The sequence below is a fragment of the Apteryx rowi genome, unplaced genomic scaffold, assembly GCF_003343035.1.
Source record: "Apteryx rowi isolate R43461 unplaced genomic scaffold, aptRow1 scaffold_8, whole genome shotgun sequence".
In the NCBI taxonomy this organism is placed as follows: Eukaryota; Metazoa; Chordata; class Aves; order Apterygiformes; family Apterygidae; genus Apteryx; species Apteryx rowi.
The window spans coordinates 3200097-3222826 of NW_020451093.1; the positions used below are offsets into that span (position 1 = coordinate 3200097).

General features: G+C 48.7%; 1 protein-coding gene across 1 annotated transcript; it reads left to right on the forward strand.

Annotated features, from left to right (window-relative positions):
* The first annotated feature begins 684 nt into the window (after nucleotides 1–684).
* On the forward strand, nucleotides 685–21750 carry LOC112977070 (carnosine N-methyltransferase 2-like). Its single transcript, XM_026088974.1, has 12 exons — nucleotides 685–723; nucleotides 1409–1552; nucleotides 3760–3915; nucleotides 4671–4826; nucleotides 9943–10012; nucleotides 12191–12307; nucleotides 13485–13623; nucleotides 14671–14723; nucleotides 17770–17877; nucleotides 18011–18141; nucleotides 20431–20524; nucleotides 21395–21750. The coding sequence occupies exons 1-12, from the start codon at nucleotides 685–687 to the stop codon at nucleotides 21748–21750; spliced, it is 1563 nt and encodes a 520-aa protein (XP_025944759.1).
* Nucleotides 21751–22730: the final 980 nt, after the last annotated feature.

The window sequence follows — 22730 nt, forward strand, 5'->3', positions numbered from 1 at the left end:
CGCTTGCCTCGGCAGAAATAACTGCACGGCGCAGCATAAATCTACTGGCGATTGTTTTAACTAACACACGTTCTCAGCTGAAATAAAAAATAAATGTCCCTAGCCTTTCGTGGAGATGAAAGGTCCCTGACCAGTGGCGGTAGCAAGCGTGGCCACCCCGGCTGCCGCGTGCCCAGCCAGCCCTGCGCCCACGCTGTGGTCCCAGCCGCCTCGATAACTACACAACTCCATGTAGGCATTAACCAGGTCTAGATCTGACTGGGTTCATGGAAGTATTAATATCTATATGGATATTAACCGAAACAACATTTTTAGTGTTAAGAGAAAGTCCTGCGGTAAACCCGGCGTGGAGAAAGCAGAGCAAATGCAGATTCGCGCTGTGCTGATTCCCCCGACCTGCCAGGATTAAAATGAAACGGTAGGGACGTGGCCACGCTTGGTAAAAGCACAGCATCGTCCCATTCGTCACGTTTATTGAAGGTGATACTGGAGTTAAAAGGAGCTTTGCTGTCGCCTTGGGTGCAGGGGGGGTTTCATGCCGTGTGCGCGGGTGCGTCTGCATGCTCCGAGCTCCCGGGCTGTAATTCCCTATGAGTTTGGCTGGTAGCTCGTTGCTTTCTCCAGCTCTGGAATGGTTTTATTTTAAAAACGTGGCTTCCCAGAGCCTCCTGGAGACCCGGTGGGATGTCGGACCTCGGTGTACATCATCGGATGCTCACTGAGGTGCGGAGCACCAATGGCACCCAAACCCGCAGCCACAGGAACGGGGAATATCTTGCTAGAAAACTGAAGCACTGCGGTCAAATGCCTCCCTTCCCTTATTTTCCCGTCCGCAAGTGTCTGTAGGGGTGGTTTTGCAACTCTGCCGCGCCGGCGGTAAGTCTCCCCCTGCCCTAATTGCTGCTGCGACGCTGGGCTTGGCGCCGTGCTCGCCGCCACCTCGCCGGCTGTTCCCAGCCTGGCGCCGAGGCGCCGCGAATAACGCGTTAACTAGCTGCTGCGTAAGCCCTGCGTCCCCCGGGCAATTATTCTAGCTTGTGCCATCGCAGACTCAATTTGTCCTGCAATAAGTGCGATTTTCTGAGAAGTTAGTTCTGGTTCAGTCGCTAATCAGCCACGTCTGGGTGGCGCGGCTATTTTTTTCCCTTTTTTAGGAAACCAGTTGCGAGCCAAGCTGCCATGGAAGAACGCGCGCCTCTGTAACACTGCAGTGCTTGCAGGGGAGCACGTATGCTCACAGGTATGTATGGTATTAAGTCAACGAGCAGAAACATCTGTATGAAACATGCAGTGGTGTTCAGCACTTCCCTAAAGTGTTAGCAAACCTTGCTTCCGCCTCTCTGCCAGATCAGGACTAATAACTTAACACGGATATAAATCTTAAACATGAAAAAATTGCTTGCAAAAGGTGCTGCAGGATCGAAATGGAGATGCCGGCAAGAAAGGTTATTTGATACACCATCTAATTAATTCTGGGCGAGGAGCATCATTATATTGTAAGAAGAAAATCATTTTGGTAACCAAACAGTATGTTTCAGCTGGCAAAGAGCAGGTAGGTGCCCGCCGGAGCATTGCATAGGCGTATCCCCCAGCCGCAGCAGGAGAGGTCCGCGGGAGCGGGGAGACATCCGTCTGCAGCTGCGGTTCCTCGAGGCTCACCCTGCGCTTTGCGCTTCCCGGTGCCCGGCGGCTCCTGCTAGTTACCAGCAGCGGGAGGCAGACGTCAGGACCAGGTTTATGTGCCCTGGATGATGGGCTTTTCCCACTTCCCTGTGTTTGTCTAAAGAAATGAATGAGATGGAAGTTTCCCAGCAGCCTTGGAGGAAGGCAAGGGCAGGACGGCAGGGGAAAGCCAGCGCGCTCTGCAAAGTGGCCTGGAAAGGTTCAAGGCTTGGAGGTTTTTTCAGACAAAGTAATGAGATATGCCAAAGGGCTTTAAGACCATGGAAATGAAACGGTGAACCCCGCAGTGGCCTGGCTAGCTGCCGTTGGTGGCTTTTGCTACGAGGAGTAGTACTGGTATGCTCCTCTCCTACGTCTGTCTGCTTTCCCAATTTTTTCATCGTGTTGATTATCTGAAAGTGAGAGGCGTTTTTCCTTGCCCTGCTGGTCCCCAGCGGGAACATGCGCCCTCTGCTTCCCGGAGCGCTCGCTGAGCTCTGCTGTTTGCAATATCCTTGCCAAGTCGGTTGATCTTTACTACCGCTTCTGTTACTGCTCATCTTCCCGAAGCATGTCATAGAGACGCTGAGGAGTCTTGGAAATGATAACAAAAAGATCAATATGCAGCATTGCCATCGCCTTTCCGCTCGTAGGAGTTCCCTGCTTTTCTGATGCCCGCCCTCAGTGCCAGAAACACAGAAGTGATAGAAAACAGCAGCAGCTTTTATTGCAGCATGCTGTCCAAACTCACTGGGGCTGACCCTGATGTCCTTCAAATCAATGGCAAAGCGGCCCCTGCTCTCGAGGGAGCCGGGATTTCAACTCCTTGCAATTGCACTGTTACTACTTAAAAAGCAACCCCAAAACCCCACGCAGAAGGGACCTAGAGGCCCTCCTGGTTCCCAGGGTACCCATCTGAGTTAAAGGCAGGCCCCGTTACGCAGCCGTTTGCCATGTGGTGGGAGGACGATGCTGCCATCCCCGGTCCAGCTTGGGGCATGCTTCACGTTATTTGGGACGTCGGTGGGCAAACTACCGCACACAGTGCGGTTTCTGTGGCAGTTTGCCCACCGACGTCCCAAATAACGCCAGACCTGGGATGGCAGCATCGTCCTCCCACCGCTGGAAATGGCCCCGGCAAGTCTGGGAGAAGCTGTCTCGGGGCTCTGATCAACGCTGCCTGCACATCAGAGACCCAGCGCTGCTGGAGAGCACACTCCTGAGGGCAAAAGAGGAGAAAATGGCTCTTTCATGTCTTCTGGCATAGATCACTAGCCGGAAGAGCTCCTCAGGAGCAGCGTGCACAGCAATCCCACCCCAGCTTGCCTGAAACTTTGCAAATCCCCCCTGACCAGGCCTGGTTTGGTTTGCGAGGGCTTTTCTATTGGCTTCAAGGCTTCATCTTTGTGTAGCATCTTGCTCAGTCAAAATTGTCTAGCGTGTTAGAAGAAATGATGCGTGTAAACAACAGTAACTATATAGATAGATTAGTGCTTATCACATGCGAAACCTTTGCTACGTCTCCAGAATACCAGAGATACCGTGAGTCCATGTATGCTGTAGATAAATAGCTTTAACCATGTCGTGCTGTTGTCTGAAAGGCCGAGTCCCCTGCTAAGAAGACCTAGCGGCTGAATTTCACGGTCTTATCCCAATCTTTTGGTAGATGCAAAATCACAAGCCCTGCTCTACCCTGCTTGCTCATTTTGAATATATTATTAAGTTTTTATTAGTACCAAAAGAACATAATTAAATAGCATGCTGACTGCGGATGAGCACTGTATTGATGACGGCTCATGGCAGGGGATTTCATTAACGTTGCCGCTTCCAGTGCACGGCATCAGAGAAGACTTGGGCATGTCCCATTGCAGCTGCAGGTCTGTCTTAACATCACCGAAGCACTCATAGTGCAGGAAATTAGGTATAAACTAAAATATAATTAAAGGCCTGGTGACAACTTGATAACACTGAATAATTAAAGTGTTGGTAGCAAATCCTGAATTTTAATTTGCTCTCTATAACTGATATGAGAAATCAAGATCAAAAGTGTTTTCACTGCTTTAGGAAAGCTCGTTCACAAATTTATTATTTAACCAGGGGAAGAAAAAAAGGAGAAAATTCAATGTGGGGTTTGGTCTGTGGATAACTTTGGACCAAGTTTCGGCCCGTATGTTTGGGTTACGTTCCCAGGAAGACCTGTCCATGGAATCGGTAAGGGGCATTGACCGTAAGCCACAGGGTCGCCACAGCGAGGTAAATCCAGGCTCGAGGGCAGGGATGGGGACTGGGGGAAGAGGAGCACGGTGGCACCAGCCAAGGCGAGCGCGCCGGGCGCTGGAGAGGAGGCAACCCTCAGCAGTGCCCCTCCTGTGCGCTGGGCTAAATCTGGAGCGACAGCGGGGCTGAGTTATACGGGAGCTGCTTCCATTTTTAAAAATTTGCAGTGATTTTTGAAGCAAGCTGCTACAGTCTTGCTTCATCCAATTTATCGAGGTTTTTTGATGCCGGTCATTTTGTGACCCACCAAGCCAGCTCAGAGCGTCTCGGGGGCAGCATCTCTTCTCTGCGCCGGGGCCGATGCTGCCGCCTCCGCTGGCCGGGGCCGCTGTGAGAGGCCGGGGTGCCGGACCTGGGGATGAGCTCGGCAGAAATGACTCATAGCTGGGGGAGAAGGTGGGTATCAAGAGCCTGCAGGTCATCGTCTTATCATCGTATGCATTCAGGTAAAGTAAAGAAAACTTTGCTGTGTTGAGATGGCATGTGACCGATGAAACTGGAAAACACGCAGAGTTTTCTGAGGCGCTGGCAGGTTGCTTGTGCTGGGTGTTTATGGCAAAATAATCCCATTTGTTATACCCTCCTGACTGCCCTGTATGTCACCATCCATCCACGTGCAATATAACACTCTAAAATTGACTGCTAGCTCCCTGTCCCGAAACCTGTCCTTGTCGAACCTTTTGGGGGCTAATAAAAACATATGATAATAGCATTTTGAACTCATTTCAAAGGCATGTTTAAATAGCATTGTTGGAGGCTATAAAGTGCATCATCAACGCGAAGAGCTGAGAAACAGGCCATTAGAAACTCAAGGCGGCTTCCCAGAGCCGTTATCTTCCCGTCGGCAGCGTGCGATTCAAGGAGGGCAGCGCAAAGAAACTCGCTGGGTATGTGCTATTTTTTTTATGATAGCACTTCTTTTCCTACACGCGTAACGTGCCAGTGCATTAATCCTTACATGTTTATTAATCAGCTTTGCTGAACTGGTTTTGAGAGCGTTACTGCTTCGTGCAGGAGTGGCCACTGCTTCATGCATGGTGGAAAGGATTTGGGACGCGATAGCGGGTTCAGCGTCGGGACGAGCAGGGAGCACTGCGGCTTCTCTGCTAGCTCTGCCGCGTCTGATCCCTTGCCGATTCTCCTAATACCTTTTGTACGCCACCTGCCAGCTCGTTCGGAAGCTCTTTAAATGGGGTATTGGCTTTGCCATTCCCCCAAGCAGCCCGCGCTTGGAATTCCAGCAAAAATCGCCGTGTAAATAATAAGCAGAAGGAGGAGGCGTTTCTGAAGGGACGCTAAATAATGTTTGCAGAGAGGTGACGCACGCAGTGCCTGGCTGCCTTCCCAAAGGCGAGGAAACCTTTGGGCTAATCCTGCTGGATTTTCACCCGTGGCCAAGCCCGGCTCAGCGCGGGAATACGCAGCGTATACGCAGGACAAGGGAGCGCTTATGAGACCCTTGAAATATCCTGGCACGGGCGCTAGTTGGGCAGAAGGTGCAAAACCAAAAGCAGTATTAAGTTGTGGGGTTTTTTTCCCCCCAAGCAAGTGTTTTTGCTCGGCTTGGCTCTGCTGGCTCCGTGCGAGCGGAGCAGCGCAAAGGCAGATTGTAAAGGGACTCGGGGCCCTGTAACTCTATCAGTTTTGATCAATTTTTCAGTCAAGTTAGTAATACACCAGGGAGCGTGTCAGCGTGCTTTATGGAAGTCTGCAAGTGCCTACCGTGGCTAATCCATAAAGCTCAAATGGTTTCCTGGAAAACAGACATTTTGTTGTCGCCATGAGGAGACTGCTAAGCAGCGGGGAAAAAATAGAAGAAAAAATACACTGAGCCTGCGGTACCTGCTCTAGATACTGCAGACACCTGGGGTGGGAACCGCCTACAGCAGCTAAGGGAGAGCTGCTTGCAGTATCTGACGTTCAAAAGACCGCAGGGAAGATGATGGAAGTTGTTGCCATCTCCATGCTAGTTTATTTTCTCCCCTGTAACCCTTCCACCATCTCGCTCAGGAAAAAAACCTTGCACTTCTGTTTATCTTTAATGAAATCTAATTATCAATTTCTGGCAATTCTTGGAGGCGCATTTTAAAATACACACCAGTTGTTCCCCTGCCCAGCTCTTAAAACGTGGATTGCTATGGACTGATGGCATTAGCTCAAGGCTTTAAGCTTATGGCTTAAGAAAGATGTTTCACCACCTAAATATTGAATGGTTCTCCCAGTTTTCTGGATTTATCCTTATGATATAAGATTATTTTGCTTGCAGGCTATTTATCAAGCCTTCATTTCTCAGGCATCTCAGAGGTATCAGCAACTCCCTTTCAGTATTAATTATCCTTCCTGAGACACCTGAGGTTCCTCCCTCGCTTCCCCCACCAGTCGTGGAAAGCTTTCATGAAATTGCTTTGGAATGAACCCATTTCTGGACTTCTTTCAAAGGCTCTTCTGCATTTGGATCCCTGAGGCACGTGCTGGGTATCCCAGGGTCCTCCAGAACCCCAGGGTCTGCCAAAAGCCAGAAATTTACCTTTAAAAATATGCTAGGAGAGGGTTTTTTTCTACATTCACCTAGATCCTAGGACAACTACTGATTTTGCAGGGGGGAGAAAAAAATTGCCAGGAGATTTGCCTGTTGAGCTGGAGGGAAACTTCCCAGCTTATTTCCACAGTAACCGTTCCAAATTATGGCTATTTCCAGAGATTACCACTTTGCTGAATGCCGTGTTTTCCCCGCTCCGTTCAATATAAAGCTCTTTTCCTTTCCGCAGCCTGCAAAGAAGGCTAATCCGCAAACGGACAGCTGAGCCGGGTGATGAGTCCCGAGGCGGAGAATAACATTCGGCACGCCGTAATCGCACCGCAACCGCTGCCGGCGGCCCGCCGCGGCGGGGAGGGAACGCCGGCGAGCGATGCGTTTTGGAGTGACCTCTGCCAGCCCCGAAGCGAAAAGCAAAGACGGCAGCGGCCCGTGTTAGCGCCAAGGGGCAGCTCACGCGCGACCGAGCGGGGATCCGGGCGAAAGCGCAAGAGCAGAAAAGCATCCTTGCAACACCATCTAGTGTGCAGACTGCGTAAAAGCTAGCTCGTCTTTGGTAAAATATGTCCAGCGCCTGTGGTCCCTTTAGTCTGGACAACGCTTTCCGCTCTGCCTTGCAGTCGGCTGGGCAACAGAGAAGCGTGCGGCTAGCCCTGCGTTTTGCCCTCCCGGCTTAGAAACGCTGGGCTGAGCCAAAGCGCCTCGACTGGCTGCGTTTTGGCCAAATAGCTGCAAACTGAGAAGCGTTCCTCGGCAAGTTTTCGGGCTTTCAGAGTCATTTCCCTCCTCTGCTCAGCCTGCGGCACGACCGGCTGGGGCGCGCTGGGTGGCAAACACCTGCTATGGTCCAGCAGGACCATCTTGCGTGGTCCTGAGGAGCAATGGGCAGACTGACCACATGGCGTAGACACCGCGGTTTGAGAGCCGGCAGAACGCACAGCAAATGGAAAGGAAACATTCAACCAATTTTTGAAGAAATTTTCATCGAGCTAAGAATATTCTTTGCAGGGGCAGGGCAAAGCAGAAGGATGTCCAGCCGCGCAGCCAAAGCCTGCTGCGAGGGCTGAGCGCGTTGCATCGAGCCCATGTGCCGCCTCTCCCTGTTTGCTCCGCATACCCAGAAAAGGGGGGCATAAGTTTAAATTCTGGTTGTGGTTCTCCTGGTTGAAGAGCTGTGAGCTATCAAAGTGTACCTACAGCCCCTGTAACCCTCACGCTGCCGGCCGCCTCCGGACACTCAGCTGCTGTCGGCTGATGACCTGGCCAGGCTCGGGGCAGCCCTTTAGCGGGGGATGCAATACATATAACCTACTGCAGGGGACAGATTTAAGTCAAGTTTGGGGAACTCCCTGAAATGTGTAATTTAGCGCAGCCAGGACCCGATGGTTTCTTGCAAAGTCTGTGCTCCGCAGCCCAGCTGGATTACGAGAATTGCCCCTCACAACCTATACACTGGTTTTTCTTTTTCAGTAATTACCAGATTTTTTTCCTATAGGAAAAAAATATGTGTACACATATGAAAAACAAATACTGTTGCTTAAACACTGAGATCTAGTGCTACCCAGAATCTGCAATAGATTTAACAGGATTAATGTGAAACAAAATTTATTCCTTAATGAGAACTATTCTTGTAACCATCAGGAAAATGAATGCTGCAAAACTGCTGGTGATCTGACTGTCTCCCAGAACTTCCCTAATGCAGAATACTGTTTTTGCACCAAATATTTCCCTTAGGAGAATACAGAAACTGCCAGCTATACTGTAGAAGTTTTGTCTGGAAGACTGACAGTACCTGAATGATGAAGTGACTAACTAAATAACTTGATGATGGCTGAATGATTCATTAAAAAAGGATGCTGGTACAGAAGAAATGAACACTGCTCAAAACAGAATCAAAGTTACATTACGTGAACCTTGATCAGTTTTTATAATAAGGGTAGGGATGTTCTTAAAAACTAAAGGAGTAATGCTTTGAGGAACTTTGTAAAAATGCTTAGGTCTTTTCCGACATTCTTCATCCTAAATGCTGATCAGTGGAATACATTAGGAGATAAATTCATTAAAATTCTGTGTTCATGCCAAAGTGAAATGGCCAAATTATTATTCTTTAACTCAACGCAATTCAAAAAAAGAAAAGATCAAAACAATGGAGCAGCAGCTTGCAGTGGACATTGCTCCTTTACGCCTGGAGTGCAGATAGCAATGAAATTTTACAGGCCTGGCTGCGCGTAAAATTGTGGTGATGCAGGTCAAAATGTTCTGGAATGCTGATTATGTGTTTCTGAATAACCTGACGTTCACGCCTGGAGGAGCAGGCGCAGGACTTGTTTGTGGAGGCCGGTGGCCAGCAATAACCAGCCTCAGACGGGCTCGCCCCGGGGGAAAGCCAGCGACCTATTTCTGCAGGATCAGCCCGTGCCAAAACCCATCACTGTAGCTGTAAGGCTTGCAAAAACACTGTTGTTTTGTTTTTACCGCCCTGCGAACCGGCTTTGTTCATCCTCTTACCGCAGGTCCCGCAGCATCGCGGCGGAGCTCAGAAACCGGCCTCTCGCCCTGGCGTGGAAAGCGCAGTTTAGCAAGGATTTAGTCGGGAGCTTGCCAGCAGAACCAGAAGCACGGCGCGCAAAGGATACATCCCCCAAAGCCGCCACCTCCGCAGCCCCGGCCAGCCGGGCGCCGGGGCGCGCACAATGCGCTATTGTTCCCCGCGGCGGGGAGAACAAGCGCCATTGTCGCGGGATAATGGGGCTCGGCGGCGGGGCGCTCCCGAGCGAGCGGGGCCGGGGCAGGCGGGGGCAGCGCCTTAGCCCCCGGCGGACCTGCGGGGCTTATTTTTCCGGGGCTGGCTGCCGATCTCTGCGGCGCTCTCCGTTAATAAAAGGAGTCCCCGGAGCCGTGCCGCGGGGACGGGGGCACCGCAGCTTGGGCACCGCAGCTTGGGCGCCACGACCGCCGCTCCCGTCACGCCGGGAAGGTACAGCTTTCCATCCCGTCCCTGCCGCTTTCCGCCGCCCGTCCCCAGGGCCCGTGCTGTGCCGTGGGGGCACCCAGGGGGTGGAGGAGCAAAGCGCGCTGCCGCCCGCTGCTGCACGTCGGGGGCCTGCGGCTCTGCCGCAAGCGTTTAGGGATCTGGAAGGAGGATGTAAAATCACCGCCAAGGTGGTCAGACAGGATCGGGGTCCAAATCTGTGTTTTACAGCTTGTAAAGGAGCCCTCTTCTTTCCTCGTCTTGGATTTGAACGTTTTGGTTAAGATCAGCGGTGCGGTTGTTTCTGACTTAACGTGCTGCTGCAGACCTATCTTAGGGTGGAGATGACTTAAATCTGTTTGAAAGTCAAATCTGATGTAAAATAAGGTCACTCACTTGATGAAGCAATCCCATCTGAGGGTGAGATAGCCGGCCTCGGTGAGCTGTACGGGAAATTGCACTTTTTTGCATTGCTTTTTTTTTTTTTTTTTACCAGCTCCCTTCTGCAGCGTGGCTCAGATTTCTTTCCATCACTCAAGTAACCCAGGCCGCCGTGACAGGTGCTGGTAAAACCCTTATCAAACGCGGGAGGTCACCGAAAGCGCGCCAGTGGGTTGAGAAGCTGACGTACAGTAGGAGAACAGGTGGACGTGCTAACTTAAGCTAGCCTTTAGCGGCGCTGAGCCCGGGGCACGCTATCCCTGGGCAGTGAGGACCGCGCGTGTCGCTGCCGAGCCCCGGGGTGGCCACGAGCCCCCAAGGGAGCCCCGAGCCCGGCCCCGGCAGCGGGAACGAGCGCTGCGCCGCCTCCAGCATGGAGCCGGCCGCCGGCAGGAAAAGGTGAGCGGACTTGGGCAGGGTTTCCCCGCATCCTGGTCACGATGGGAGTCGTAGCTAAGAAAAGAGATACTAACCTTATGTTTCAGGACTTAATCCAGCCTCTGACGAGGCAGGGCCAGGAGGCAACTTGCATCTTTGTGATCCTAATTCTGTTGCTGTCAGAGAAAGCAAGGTGGCTCCAGGGTTCAGTTTTGGTGTTGGAGGTCCTGCCCCAGGCTGAGGACGAACATTACCAGCCCAAAGACCACGGAAGCGTTAAAGTCGGTCTTCGGATCTGGGCTAGATTTTCAGCCAGATTTTAGAGAGTGTCCGTTTATTCCCAGCGATAAGGAAGCCTGTCCCACCTTCCTAGCATCCGGCGTTAATCTTAGAAACTCTGCCTGGGGAGAAACGCCGCAAGTCTTGGTGGAGGAGTTAACTTGGCATCCTTCGTGTGGGCGAATGCTTGCGCTGTACAGGCTGTCCAGGCCACCTGGCAGTTCTCCTGGGACGGCTGGAAACATTTGACCGGTCAGAAATGGAGTCCGTATCCCTCGGACTCCCTGCTGACCAGGGCTGTTACTCTGCGCAGGGGAAACGGTGCTGCCTCGCAKCATTTAAGTGGAAGATTTGTTCCGAAAACCATCTTGCTCGGTTTGTCCAACTGAGAGCACAAAATAGTCCTCTACTTTGACAGTCAGAAGAGGTCGGAGAGCTGAGTGGAAATTTGAGGGCCTGGTCTGCAGCCAAGTTGGAGCTTATAACGAGAGGCTGATTTCAGGCTTAGTGCTGCTGAAATTCAGCATTTTCCGAGAGATTTGAGGTCAAGCTGGTGGAACTGAGATCTCTGAGGTACCTCTTGAGAGTCAGAGAAGCTCTTCTGATGTGATTTTGGCAAGGATTTCAGACAAGTCACTTGCTCATGCAGGCTTCTGGCAGCGCTCTAGCTTCTCCAAGTACTTCTGGGACACCTTAGTCTTTTCTTGCCATCGCTAACCTAAGTAATGTGTTATTTGAACCTGTGGCCACTTCCCTGCTGCCTCGTATGATATGTCATGATATGTATATCTCAGAGCCCTACGACAAGACTTGCATTTTTCCTTTCCACCCCTTGGCTTGTTTCTTGCTCATGCCAGAACTTTGTTCCCTGGCAGAGAGAAAAATGTGGCTTTTGGTCCGCTGTTGCACGCTGCTTGTCACGAAGCAGTTTCTAATGGCAAGGCTTTGGGAGTGAAACTTGTACACTAGCACCTCTGCTTTACAGAGATGAGGCTCTTGCTCCAACTTCATTTCAATACTTTCCTTTTGCTAGCGGCTCCTCATCCCTATTTTATACATGAGGCACGTTGTCAAATTAAAATGAAGATGGGACTTCATTGGTGGAAGTCTTTACAAAAAGGCCTAAACTAAGAATGTAAACATTTCCTTCATGGGCAAATGACTTTTTTACCTCTTGCCCTTTCAGTCCTATGGATTTTATATATTACCCGACATAATATTTTCAGCCAGGGAAAACTGTCGTTAAAACAAAATAAAGTAAAATGGACCCTGGGACATTGGGCCAAGCGGATCTTTTAGCACTTCGGGTGCTGAAGCTCACTCTAGCCTTTTCCTAACCTCACTGCTGTTTTTTCTACTCCACTCATGATTAAAGGTTTCACAGAGTATGTAATATCATTTAGTCTAATGCCTTTCACTAGTATTGACTGATTAACGATTCCTCAGAGGGAGAAAAAGCTTTCATGATGCACCTCAGACAAATATAGGTGCAGGTGGAAAGTCCTCTACTGCTGTTTATGGATGATCAGCTAACCAAGAAGTTTTGATTTTCTTTTATTATAGTAAAAGAACACAAATAGCATTGATTATCAAGTAAGGAAAGTTTGCCAGGAGTATCTTCCTTTTATTCTGCATTCTCAATGCAGCTTCAGAAAACATACAGGTTCTTCAAATAACCGAAATGCTATACTTTCCTTACAGGAATAGGTTCCACAGTATGAACTTTGAAGAAGAGATTCTGACAGCTCCACATGATAATTCAGGTATTTGGGAGGAAAAAAAAAAGAGATTAAAGTAAAATGCCCACTCAGCTTGCTATCAGAACAAATACGTCTTAATTCTGTTGGAATTGGAGTTAGAGGTTGTTAAAAAAAAAAAAAAAAAGATGAAGCAGGATGCTACACTGATTACAATCCAGGTGATTTCAGGTTTATTTTAGGGTATACTTTCAAAGTGTTGAGGACAGATTTTGAAATGTTTATGTCTCATATCCACAGAAGTGGAGACCGTTTCAGAGTCCTGTGAGGACCCTGAAGGTTGAATGAGCTGGCTGGAGGATCTCCATTCACATTACCAGAAACATAGCTGCTTATGACATGTGGTTTCAGAAAGACCTTAGGCATCCATTTTAAGATTGCACAATCCGGTGTGAGACATACATTTTTTTGAGTCCTAATACAAAGTTTTCTTATTAGCTACAACAGGTTAAATGCAGATGTTAGATAAGCAACTCCTAGTAAGAGAAAAAGGAGGATGAAGATGTTCTGCCAAGTCCTGTCCTTCATCCTCATTTTATTTAGGAGTAAAAGCTGATTTTTCTTCTTCTGGGCAGTTTCTGTTCAATGTCAGTCGCCAGTGTTCAGGCTGGCACAAGCCTGCCCCTTGCAGTGTCTGCATGACGTTGGATCAGCTCTGCTCAGTCTCTGTTCTCCTGCGAGAGGATCATCCCAGACCACACCAGGCTCTTTTGGCATCCGTTTTGACTCTGTTTGCCATGAAGTGGCTCGTACGTTCATTCACAGAGGCGCAGGGAGCCCGTAGCTGAGCCAGGTCTGAACCTGGAGGCAGGGAGACTCAACACAGTGCTTTGTCCTGACGGAGCCTCCCCGCTCGGCTGAAATGCTTTGGCTTCCCCTTGCCTTTTCTGCAAACTGAGTGTCATCAGTGTGGCCACTTCAGGAAATTCGGGGCCATTTTCCGCAGGGAGACTTGTAGAAAAGAGGGAGTCAGCTAGGCACCTTGACAAATACGCTGACCTCAAAGTGTACCTGAGAGCAGTTTTCCAACTGTGAGGTGTGAAGAGCCTGTGGGGTGTTTGCAGGATGTGTGAGGCTCCGGGGACACATGTCCTCCTGGGTTTGGTTTCTTATATTTGCTGAGGACTTGGATTCTGCCTTTGCCTTGGAGCTGCTAACGCACAATTTGTATTTGTTTCTCAAGAGCTATACGTAGTCCCTTCCATGAGAAGTCTCACGGCTGAGGAGTACGTGGAGGCCTTCAAGTCGTTTTTGGATCATTCTACGGAGCACCAGTGCATGGAGGAGTTCAATAAGCAAGAAATGCCCCACATCATGGCTGGGTAAGGAGCACCACCATGAAAGTGGGAAAGCCAGCCGTGATGCTGAGCGGGAAACTTGCATGTAAGGATCAGCAAACGTCTGGGGGATGAATAAACTTTTAATGCGTTTCAGTTTTAAGTCCCTTAAGGGGACTTAAGGAAATATCCCTTAAGGGAACATTCTATTTAATGACTCCAGAATACATTTCAATTAGTACACTGTGCTGTTTTTCAGCTTTTATTAGGAAAAGAATCAAGACCTCATTTTCATGTCCATCTCCTTTCATTAGCTGACTTTCCAAGGGTTAAAGCTTTTTCAAAAGAAATCTCTCTCTTGTGCTCTTTTCCTGCTTTTGGGACTTCATCACACATCAGTAACACATCTCTAATTCTCTTCTAGTGACTAATTCTTACTTTCCTCAGTCCCCTAAGGCCTCCTTATTTCTATTCCAAGTTGATTTGCATTGCTTAAGTATCAAATGATAAACCGTGTTTGGGAAGTATAGATGTAATGCATTAAACCTGGATGACTCCAGATAGTTTTTAAACACTCTAGATTCAAAGCCACAGTAAAGCCCTTTCAAGTATGAGTAATTTTTCATGTTACTGTATTTTCCACAGTGAAAAAACGTAGGCAGGAATCTCTGGCCTCCGATTCGCATCGGGGCCAAGGCTCCTTGAATATCTCCCGCCCTCCAGGATTTATCACCTTCTTCCCTGCTGCTGAATCACTGCCGCGGTGTCCCCAAGAGTAACGCGAGGCCCGTGCGCTATGGGAAACGCAATCATGCCCCAGCCACAGCTTGCAGAAAGTTACGTGGCACAGGAAGGGCAATGCTATATTCGGATGCCTACTGTACTTTGAAATATGACTCTGCTAACGTCAGGCCTGGCCATGCCACACTGCGTTATAGCTCTGAAGAGATGCTCAAATTTCTAGCCCAATATGCATGACAAGTCTCAGTTAAATCTCTAGGTAAATATGACATACCAGATAATAGAATTAAAGCGTAAAATTGTATGAAATAGTGCAGTTAAGTGACGTGTTGTGTCTACTTGTAATTTCAGTCTGGGCAATGGGAAATCCACCCTAAATGTCCTGGGAGTTGGCAGCGGCACAGGTAAGAGCGCGACAGCACTGGGGCAGCTCTAGCTGCAGCAGAAAGTGCTGCCAAGGTCTTGAGCCAGGGCGAGAACTATTTGGGTGTTAACAACCAAAATTCCCACTGGAGCAGAGATGTGCCAAGTGGGGTGCTGAGCCGGGGCAAGGGCGATGCTCCCTTCTCTCCTGCACCCGCTTCTCCAGCATGGGTCAGCTCTGTCCAAGAAAGGGCAACCTGGTGGTCTTAGCTTAGGCTCTGTCTTTTGATGACTCTCACCTAATTTTATGTGCCTAAAAGCAGACTCCTGCTCCAGGGGAGGTAAGAGCTTGTGAAAAACTCAGTAGAAAAAATTAGGGACATCAGAAACACTTGTTCCACCCTAAGGCCCTGTCTCAGAATATCCCACCCGAAGGTCTCTCTTGTTTTCATTGCCATCCCAGGGACCAAGGCTGGGCTACGCTCTTGAGCTCCAAGCAAGCAAAACCCGGGGAGGTGACTGCCAGATGGCCAGAACCCCTCGCACGGGGCCTGGGCAGCTTTTGCAAGATGTGCTTCTTTTTTACTGCTGTGTTGTTTGGGTTTTTTTCCAGCGATAAGTGGGGTTTAATTGCAAATGATATTTCCCCCCAGAGAGAAACAATCTCTTGGAAGCAATGTTTTTAAAACTGCTTTAAATGCATTTGTTTAAAAAAAAACAGTGGTGAACATCCAACTTTTCTCCTAGGACATTGGGAGAAAGAAAATAAAAAGCAGAGAAAAGATGCAGCACTTTGATTTGTCAGAATAGGCTTTTGCTTTTAAAAGTATTTTCAGCTGAATTGTGAGTGTTAATACTTTCAAGTGAAAGTAATACGTTTCTCACTTGTTTCCTTGCTTTCCTGAGTAAAAGAAAAATAGCACTGAATTGTTTTCCCCAGTTGGGAATACATTGGAGCATATGAGAAAGGGAGGAGGAAAAAAATCTTTTGGCTCTCAATTACACCCCATTTGCAATAAGTAATATAAACCAGAAATAAGTAATATAAACCAGAAATTCTGTCTGATCCAAGAAAAGTGAACTTTTTTTTTGGTCCTCACTTTTTCTTGTTTTCCCCTCAGAAGGGTTTTGGTGGAAAAGTAGAAAAGCTAAGCTTTCCCTTTCCCGGCTAGCTAGTCAGCCCCCACTGCCCCAGCAGTGCCCAAGACAGGAATAGCTGAACTTCTGCGGCCAGGGACAGGAGTGAATTAATCGGGTGTTAAGTGAAAGGTTATACCTGATCCCTGACCTTTTCATGCTTGGAATCTGATTTCATAGAGCCCCCCCCCCCCCAAATGAATTTAGTGGACTAAAATATCAATGGGGACTAGTGACCTACTCACATCCAGCTCACCGTTGCTCATTCGCCCGATGCTTTCCCGCCGTTGGCGCAAGTTTCTCAGCTGCAGATTCGGGTAGATGCAGGGTCGCTATTTGCGGTCGAGTTTCGCTCTTGTTTCCTGCGCGCCTTGACGTATCGGGTAGCGCTGGTGGGTCACGGCCAGCTGCTTGCCGGCGTTTCGCGAGGGGTTTCAAAGAGTCAACGGCAGCCGGCTGCCGCACTGCCGGAGGAGCGGATGGGATTTCCCTGGGCGCCCCGGCGCCCCGTCTGCCAGCGCACAACGGGGTCGGGCCAGCGCGGCAGCCTGCTGGGATCACGGCCAGTCCCAGGGGGGTCATGGGCAGGTCCTTTTTACTGTATCTCCTAAGCCTTTTTTTTTGTACCATGCTGCAACCGCGCCAGTGGCCCCCGATATGATCCTCACCAGGGCATCAGCAAAAGCACACGGTAAAATCCCATGTTTCAGAGCAGGAACTTCTAGGCTTTGCTGGAGTCCCAGGTGTAAAAAGAAGGTATTTTCCATCTGGTCATCTCTCCCTGATCAACTCCTGTGTTGGTTTGTGCCTTCAACTGAGATTGCTGCAACCGCTTTCCTTGTGCCTTCAGCCAGCCTGGGGCAGTTTCTCCCGCCCTGCGGCAGCTGCCATTCCTGAAGGGTCCTGGTGTGTTTTTCTCCAATTTCAAAGCCCCGTCCTTCCTTGGACTTTGATGGAGTGCTGCCCTAGCTGATATTTTCCTCCTTGAATTCTATTTACTGCAACACCAGCCAATGAAGGCTACTTTTCTCATAGCTATCACGTCAGCTGAAAGGATACGGAAGCTTCAGTATCTTGTATCAAGACCTCTCTAAGTGATATTTGCCATGGCAGGACTATTTTTAGACCCCACCATAAGCTGCAGACTGGGATTCTCTCAGAGGTCCACTCAAGGTGGTCACCTCTGCTTTCTATCTCCATAGCCCCTAACGAACCGGATGGCCTTTATACACTTGGTGTATCGGGACCTTTCTGATGGGGTCAGGCTGCTGCCTTGTCTCGGCAGGGGCTGTGAGTTCACTAGGACAGAAATGCAGACTCACACTTAACTTCTCTGGAGCTCAGAGCACAACAGATAATTTGGAAGGCAGCTGTGTGGGATGCTCAAGCCACAGATAACGTGAGTCACTATTCCTAGCTCCCAGATAACAACTGGTTAGTAGATGCTGAGAGCTGAGACCATGTGGACCGTGGCCCCAAGGAGGAAAGACCTGGTACCATGCAACAATTCCCACACATCTAATCCCCCAAACCTTGTTACAAACACCTTAGAGAGCCTCCAGCTGAATGAATAAAGTTTGTCCAGTTTAACTGGAATTAATTAGAAGACTAACGCTTTCTGGTTAAAACCAGATTAATCTTGTATTATTTTGACCTGTTTGTCCTATAACCCAAGTGAGTATTGGCATTATGAGTTTTCCAAGCTGTTGCTTATCTCCTCCTTGTTCTCAGTCTTATCAGTAAATATATTCTCCAGGTTTTGTTAGCCTGAGCAGCAAGATATGGTGATATAAGACTATTAGTGTCTTAGATGCCACCATACAAGTCTCAAGGTAGAAAGGGTATCACTTCTGCTCTGAGGATCTCCTAGCAGCAGTTGCGCTACCATGTGTGTCCTCCTAACACCATTCCAATCCTTTTTAAAGTAATGGATTTATGTTTATTGAATAGGTGAGCAGGATTTGAAAATGATCCGGATCCTGCAGGCTCAACACCCAGGGGTCTTCATTAACACAGAAATCATAGAGCCCAACCCACAGCACGTGGCAGTGTACAAAGGTGAGGTACCCTGGGGCACCTACGTGGGGCCTGGGATATAGTGAGGACTGCCGATTTGAATGTTGGTTTCTGCTTGTTTGTTGGTTTTCCTGTGGTTTGTGAAATTCCTGTTCTTCTTCTGCTTTTTCAACAGAGTTGGTTAATCAAGCTCCCGATCTCCAGAATGCCTCTTTTATTTGGCACCAGCTCACTTCCTCTGAGTATGAACAACAGGTGAAAGAGAAGAGCGCACATAAGAAATTTGACTTCATCCATATGATTCAGGTAATGTAGGATTAGCTTTAGCAACAGTAATATTTTACTAATATTAGTAATATGGCAGTATTAGCTTTATACATTCCCTTCATCTCTGCTATGTGCTCCAAGCTGGGGAGACCAGAGCTGCATGCAGCTCTCCAGCGAGCGGTCATTGCTCCAGCAGCTGCGCAGGCACCAAACCCAGCAGGGCTGAGGCCGGCGGGAAGCGAGTGTGGATGCCGTGGCTGTTTCCGCAGCGCGGCGGCAAGGCTGACCTTCCAGCAGCCGGCCAGGAGCACAGATTGCCTGGTGACGCCAGGCAGTCTGAGGCGACACAGAGGCCAACAACTACCCTTTGCCACTGCAAAAAACTAGAACTTTTTGGTTTAATTGGACCAGTTTGGATGGCACTAAAGGGAAAGGTTAGTGAAATTTCTATCCATTTTGGGGTCAGAAATTATGCAGCTGTGTCCCTGATGAAGCTAACATTGTATGTATCTGTTATATTTTTTAAAGGTTGTTATTCACTTCCTTAAGTGGCAATTATTTTATCTTGCTTTCATTTCATAAGAGCTGACCTTCAAAACTGGAAAATATTTAAGGGGTTTGGTGACTGGGTCCGGGAATAACTTACACGTCCCAAGGGCAGTCCCAAAGCCCTGCTTTGTGCCTGTGTGACTTCTTCAATGTCTGGAAGTGGCCTGGCCTGTCCGTGGCCCAGACATGGCCTAGAAATGCCCCTGATAATAAAGACTAGTCACAGAAATGAGGCAGAAACCAAAGGACTCCCCTGTTATATGAACGTGCACAGTGACTTGCACACTGCAGGCTGCAAAGGCACCTGCAGGGGGAAAACCAAAACTGCAGACTGTGTTTAGATAAATTACAACTTAACTCTCTGCGAGCTCTCCAGAAACAGTTTTTTGTGCATCCTTAACTTCTTGCACTTCTGCCTTTGCTTCTGGTTGTGCACCTGGACCTTTGCTGGAGCCCTGCTTTTGTCCCTGTAAGATGAAGGAGAGGGGAAAATCACCTTCAGCAAGAGCCTATCATCAGGTCATCAGCAGATGCTCACCAAAGAGTGTGAAAAGAGAAGCAGGCAGGTGCCAGGAGACGCTCCTGTCTCCATGCTAAGCCAGAACAGCCTCATCAAAGAGCCAGCGGTGATGGTCCTGATTACAAGCTCTTTGCTTGATAGGGCCAGCGCTCAGCTCTGAACCTGCTCATCCAAACACCGTTTCTCATGCTGTAGTCGCTCTTCATGGAGAAGTGGCTTAGCAGGACTGCTGGGCTCGCCTTCTCAAGCAGGGGCCTCCCATGTGTCCTGTAGGCATTTGGTTGCCATCAGTGTAAGAACAAATTGCAAATTACTGCTGGTTTCTGAAGAGATGCCAGGTGAATATGGACTTACAATTCATTAGTAACTCATTTCAGCAATTCTCTTTGATAAATCAGGGCAGTCACAAACCATCAGGCCTTCTCCGTGCACTGTTAGCAGGGAAGTCAGCAAAAATAGTGAAGATCTTGCCTTAAAAACACTGCTGAGTTGAAAGGATGTACGTATCTTGTAACTGCAAAATTTGCTGGACTCAAAGGGTAGTGTTCAATACCTCAACATCCAGCGTGGGGCTGACAATTACCAGAGTAGACCAGAGGCTGGCACTGGGATGCATGCCATTGGGTGCCCTCCATCGGCAGCCCGAGGGGTGACACTGCATCCACCCATGGCAGATGGGCAGCTGATGCTGGAGCCAAGGGGCTTGCTGAGACCCGACAGTGCTCAGTTCAGTGGGACCTCTCAACCTGAGCACTAAGCCAACAGGAACCTCTCAAGGTTTGATAAGGAGAAGTGAAAAGTTTGTGCTCCTGTGGGTGGAATAAGCCCATGCCTCAGGACCGTCTGGAGAGTGGCTCTCGGGTAGGGGGCTCTGCTGCGAAGGACCCGGCAGGTATGGTGGACACCACGCTGGACATGCCTCCCCCCGTCTACTTGTCTGCTTAGATGTCGATACAGCATCTCTATCTACACAGAAAGTGTCATTTCCAGACAGCAGAAAGATATTTCACTCGGTTCAACTGCATCTTTCTGTTGCTGGTCATCGGTCTGAATCAGAACACCTCTTCTTAGTCTTTCTTTTTTCTTCTCCAAGTCCTTTGGTTTCTCCATACAAGTTAAAGCCTACATTAATCTCTTTGTTTGGGATGGGGAAAGTATTTTAAAATAACACAGATAGGTAGATAAAGAATTTAAGCCTTTGAAGGCCTGTTGCTCTGTAGAGGTAGAATAATGGCCGTATGTAACTCTGTCACTTCTAGATGCTGTACCGTGTCGAAGATGTTCCTAACACAATCAAGTTTTTCCACAGCTGCCTAGACCGTCATGGTAAACTCCTGATCATAATTTTGTCAGGTAAGAGGAGCTTTTGATTTTTCGCTTCATTGTTGTTGGTTTTTTTTAAAGAGCTTTGAAGTATGAGAACCACAAATATTTGTCCTGGGATTTAGGTAGCACTTATTCTGTAGTAATCAAATAAAGCAAACACTGTATTTTGTAGGGAACATGCAATCTTGTGCTTAATCTCTTGGACACCAGTGGCTGATGGGACTACTTATGCATAACCCATGTGTTCTTGCTTCCCTGAATATGATGTGGATGGATGCATTGCCACTTACCTCACAGTGGTCTCCTGTTGTGAAATTAATGGCTAGAGAGAAGTGTGATTATTAATGAGTGAGGCTTAATCCTGCTCTTTTTGAAGACAACAAAGATGTTATCACCGACTTCAATGACAGCAGGAGTCAGCCGCTGTCAGGTGCCCACAGCAAGCAGCAGGACCCCAGGACAACCGAGCGGTTGTGACTTGAATTGCTGTTATGCTGCAGCGTCCGTTGGGGCATGCTCATGAGGTGCCAGCAGCAGCTGGCTTGCCTCTGTGCGTGCTCCTGCTAGATGCCAGAAAAGCGAGTTCATGGCGATGTGTCCAAAGACAAGCCGAGTGCCATGAGACCCCATGTCGGTGCGTCTCCCCTTGCAGGCAGCTGCATTTAAATAGCTAGGAGAAGTGTGGGAGGAGTGTTGAGGGAGACCCCAATTTTACTTCTGTCCAGACAGTGATGTTTATAAGTGGATCCAAGTAAGAGAAAAGCTCTTCTCCCACTCCTGGCAAGGTCTGAGTCAGCAGTGCGGGGACTAATTCAAACTAATGTAGTACTTGCATTAGCTGGTATTCAACTGCCTTGGCTTTGCAAAACTAACCTTTCCTCGTGCCGTGTCTGACAGATAGTAGTGGATGGGCCACCTTATGGAAGAAGTACAGGCACTGCTTGCCTTTAACCGACAGTGGCCACTACATTACCTCCAATGACATCGAAGATGTTTTGAAGAGAATCGGGGTTGAATACCAAGTTTATGAGTTCCCGTCTGGCTGGGATATCACGGAGTGCTTTATTGAGGGGGATCCGGTTGGAGGCCACATGATGGATTTCCTAACAGGGACGAAAAATTTCCTGGGCACTGCACCCATGGACCTGAAGAAGCGTCTCCAAGATGCTCTCTGCCAGCCCGAATGCAGCAGCAGGAAGGACGGGAGGATCATCTTCAACAACAACCTGAGTATGATCGTAGTTGAATCCTAAGGTCTGGGCCAGCTGCAGAAGACAAACAGGGGTGGGTGTAGGGGCAGTGCTCTGCCCTAGCAGGCGGTAGTGTAGAAAGGAGGCAACTGGCAAAATTTGAGAGCAGGCAGGCGAGAAAGAGAGGTTCAGCTTGCAGCATCCTATTTACAGCCAGGATTGATGCAACTGGGCTCAATACTGTGGATGAGGTCTTTGCCCCACTGAGGTCAACGGGGCCAAGATTTCACCCCAGATGTTTAGTCCAGCCTTAGGAGATCTGCAAGGTCTGGGCTGGCCTTGTGTGTTTCCTGGTGGGAGCCCATGACATGAGTTTGCACCACCCAACCGTGTATCATGGACAGTCACCATGTACCAGCTGGGGAAGTCCTGGTCCACCACATGGCTGTCCAGAGAGTAGGGTAGCTTCTCAGAAGAAAGAATTATGCTTAACTGAAAGTCTACAGGGAGATCTTTTTAAGGGAGTATATATACTGTCAGTGGTTTTGACACTGGGATTTCCAGTTCTCTCTCTCTATAGGGCATGTTTACATTTCCGAAGATGTGTTTATATGGCTAGGTGCTGCACAGACCTACAGTCGCTTTGCAGCTGGTCCTGGGCGGGCGGGCAAAAAGGCCTGGGAGGGGGCTGCAGACCCCCCTTCTGTCTCCAGAACTGCTAGACTCCAGGGTGATGCTTACCCCATGCTCTTTCAAGCAGGTATTAATTTTGTTACTTTCTTACTACTGTTTTTTCTCCATGTAAAATAAAAGCAATTTTAAAACAAGAAATTCCCATCTTGTTCTGTAATTGTGGGCTTAAAGAAAATGAAAGAGTGAAGAGTTTATTTAGTTAAAAATAGAGAAATGCAAAATACCCTTTTATGGAAATATTGGTAATTTATTTTAAGTGAGAAAGACAAGGTTGAGGCCTAAGAAGAACTAGAATTAATTGAAAATTTAATACAGAACATGGCTAATGAGAACAGATATCTTAAAGAAAC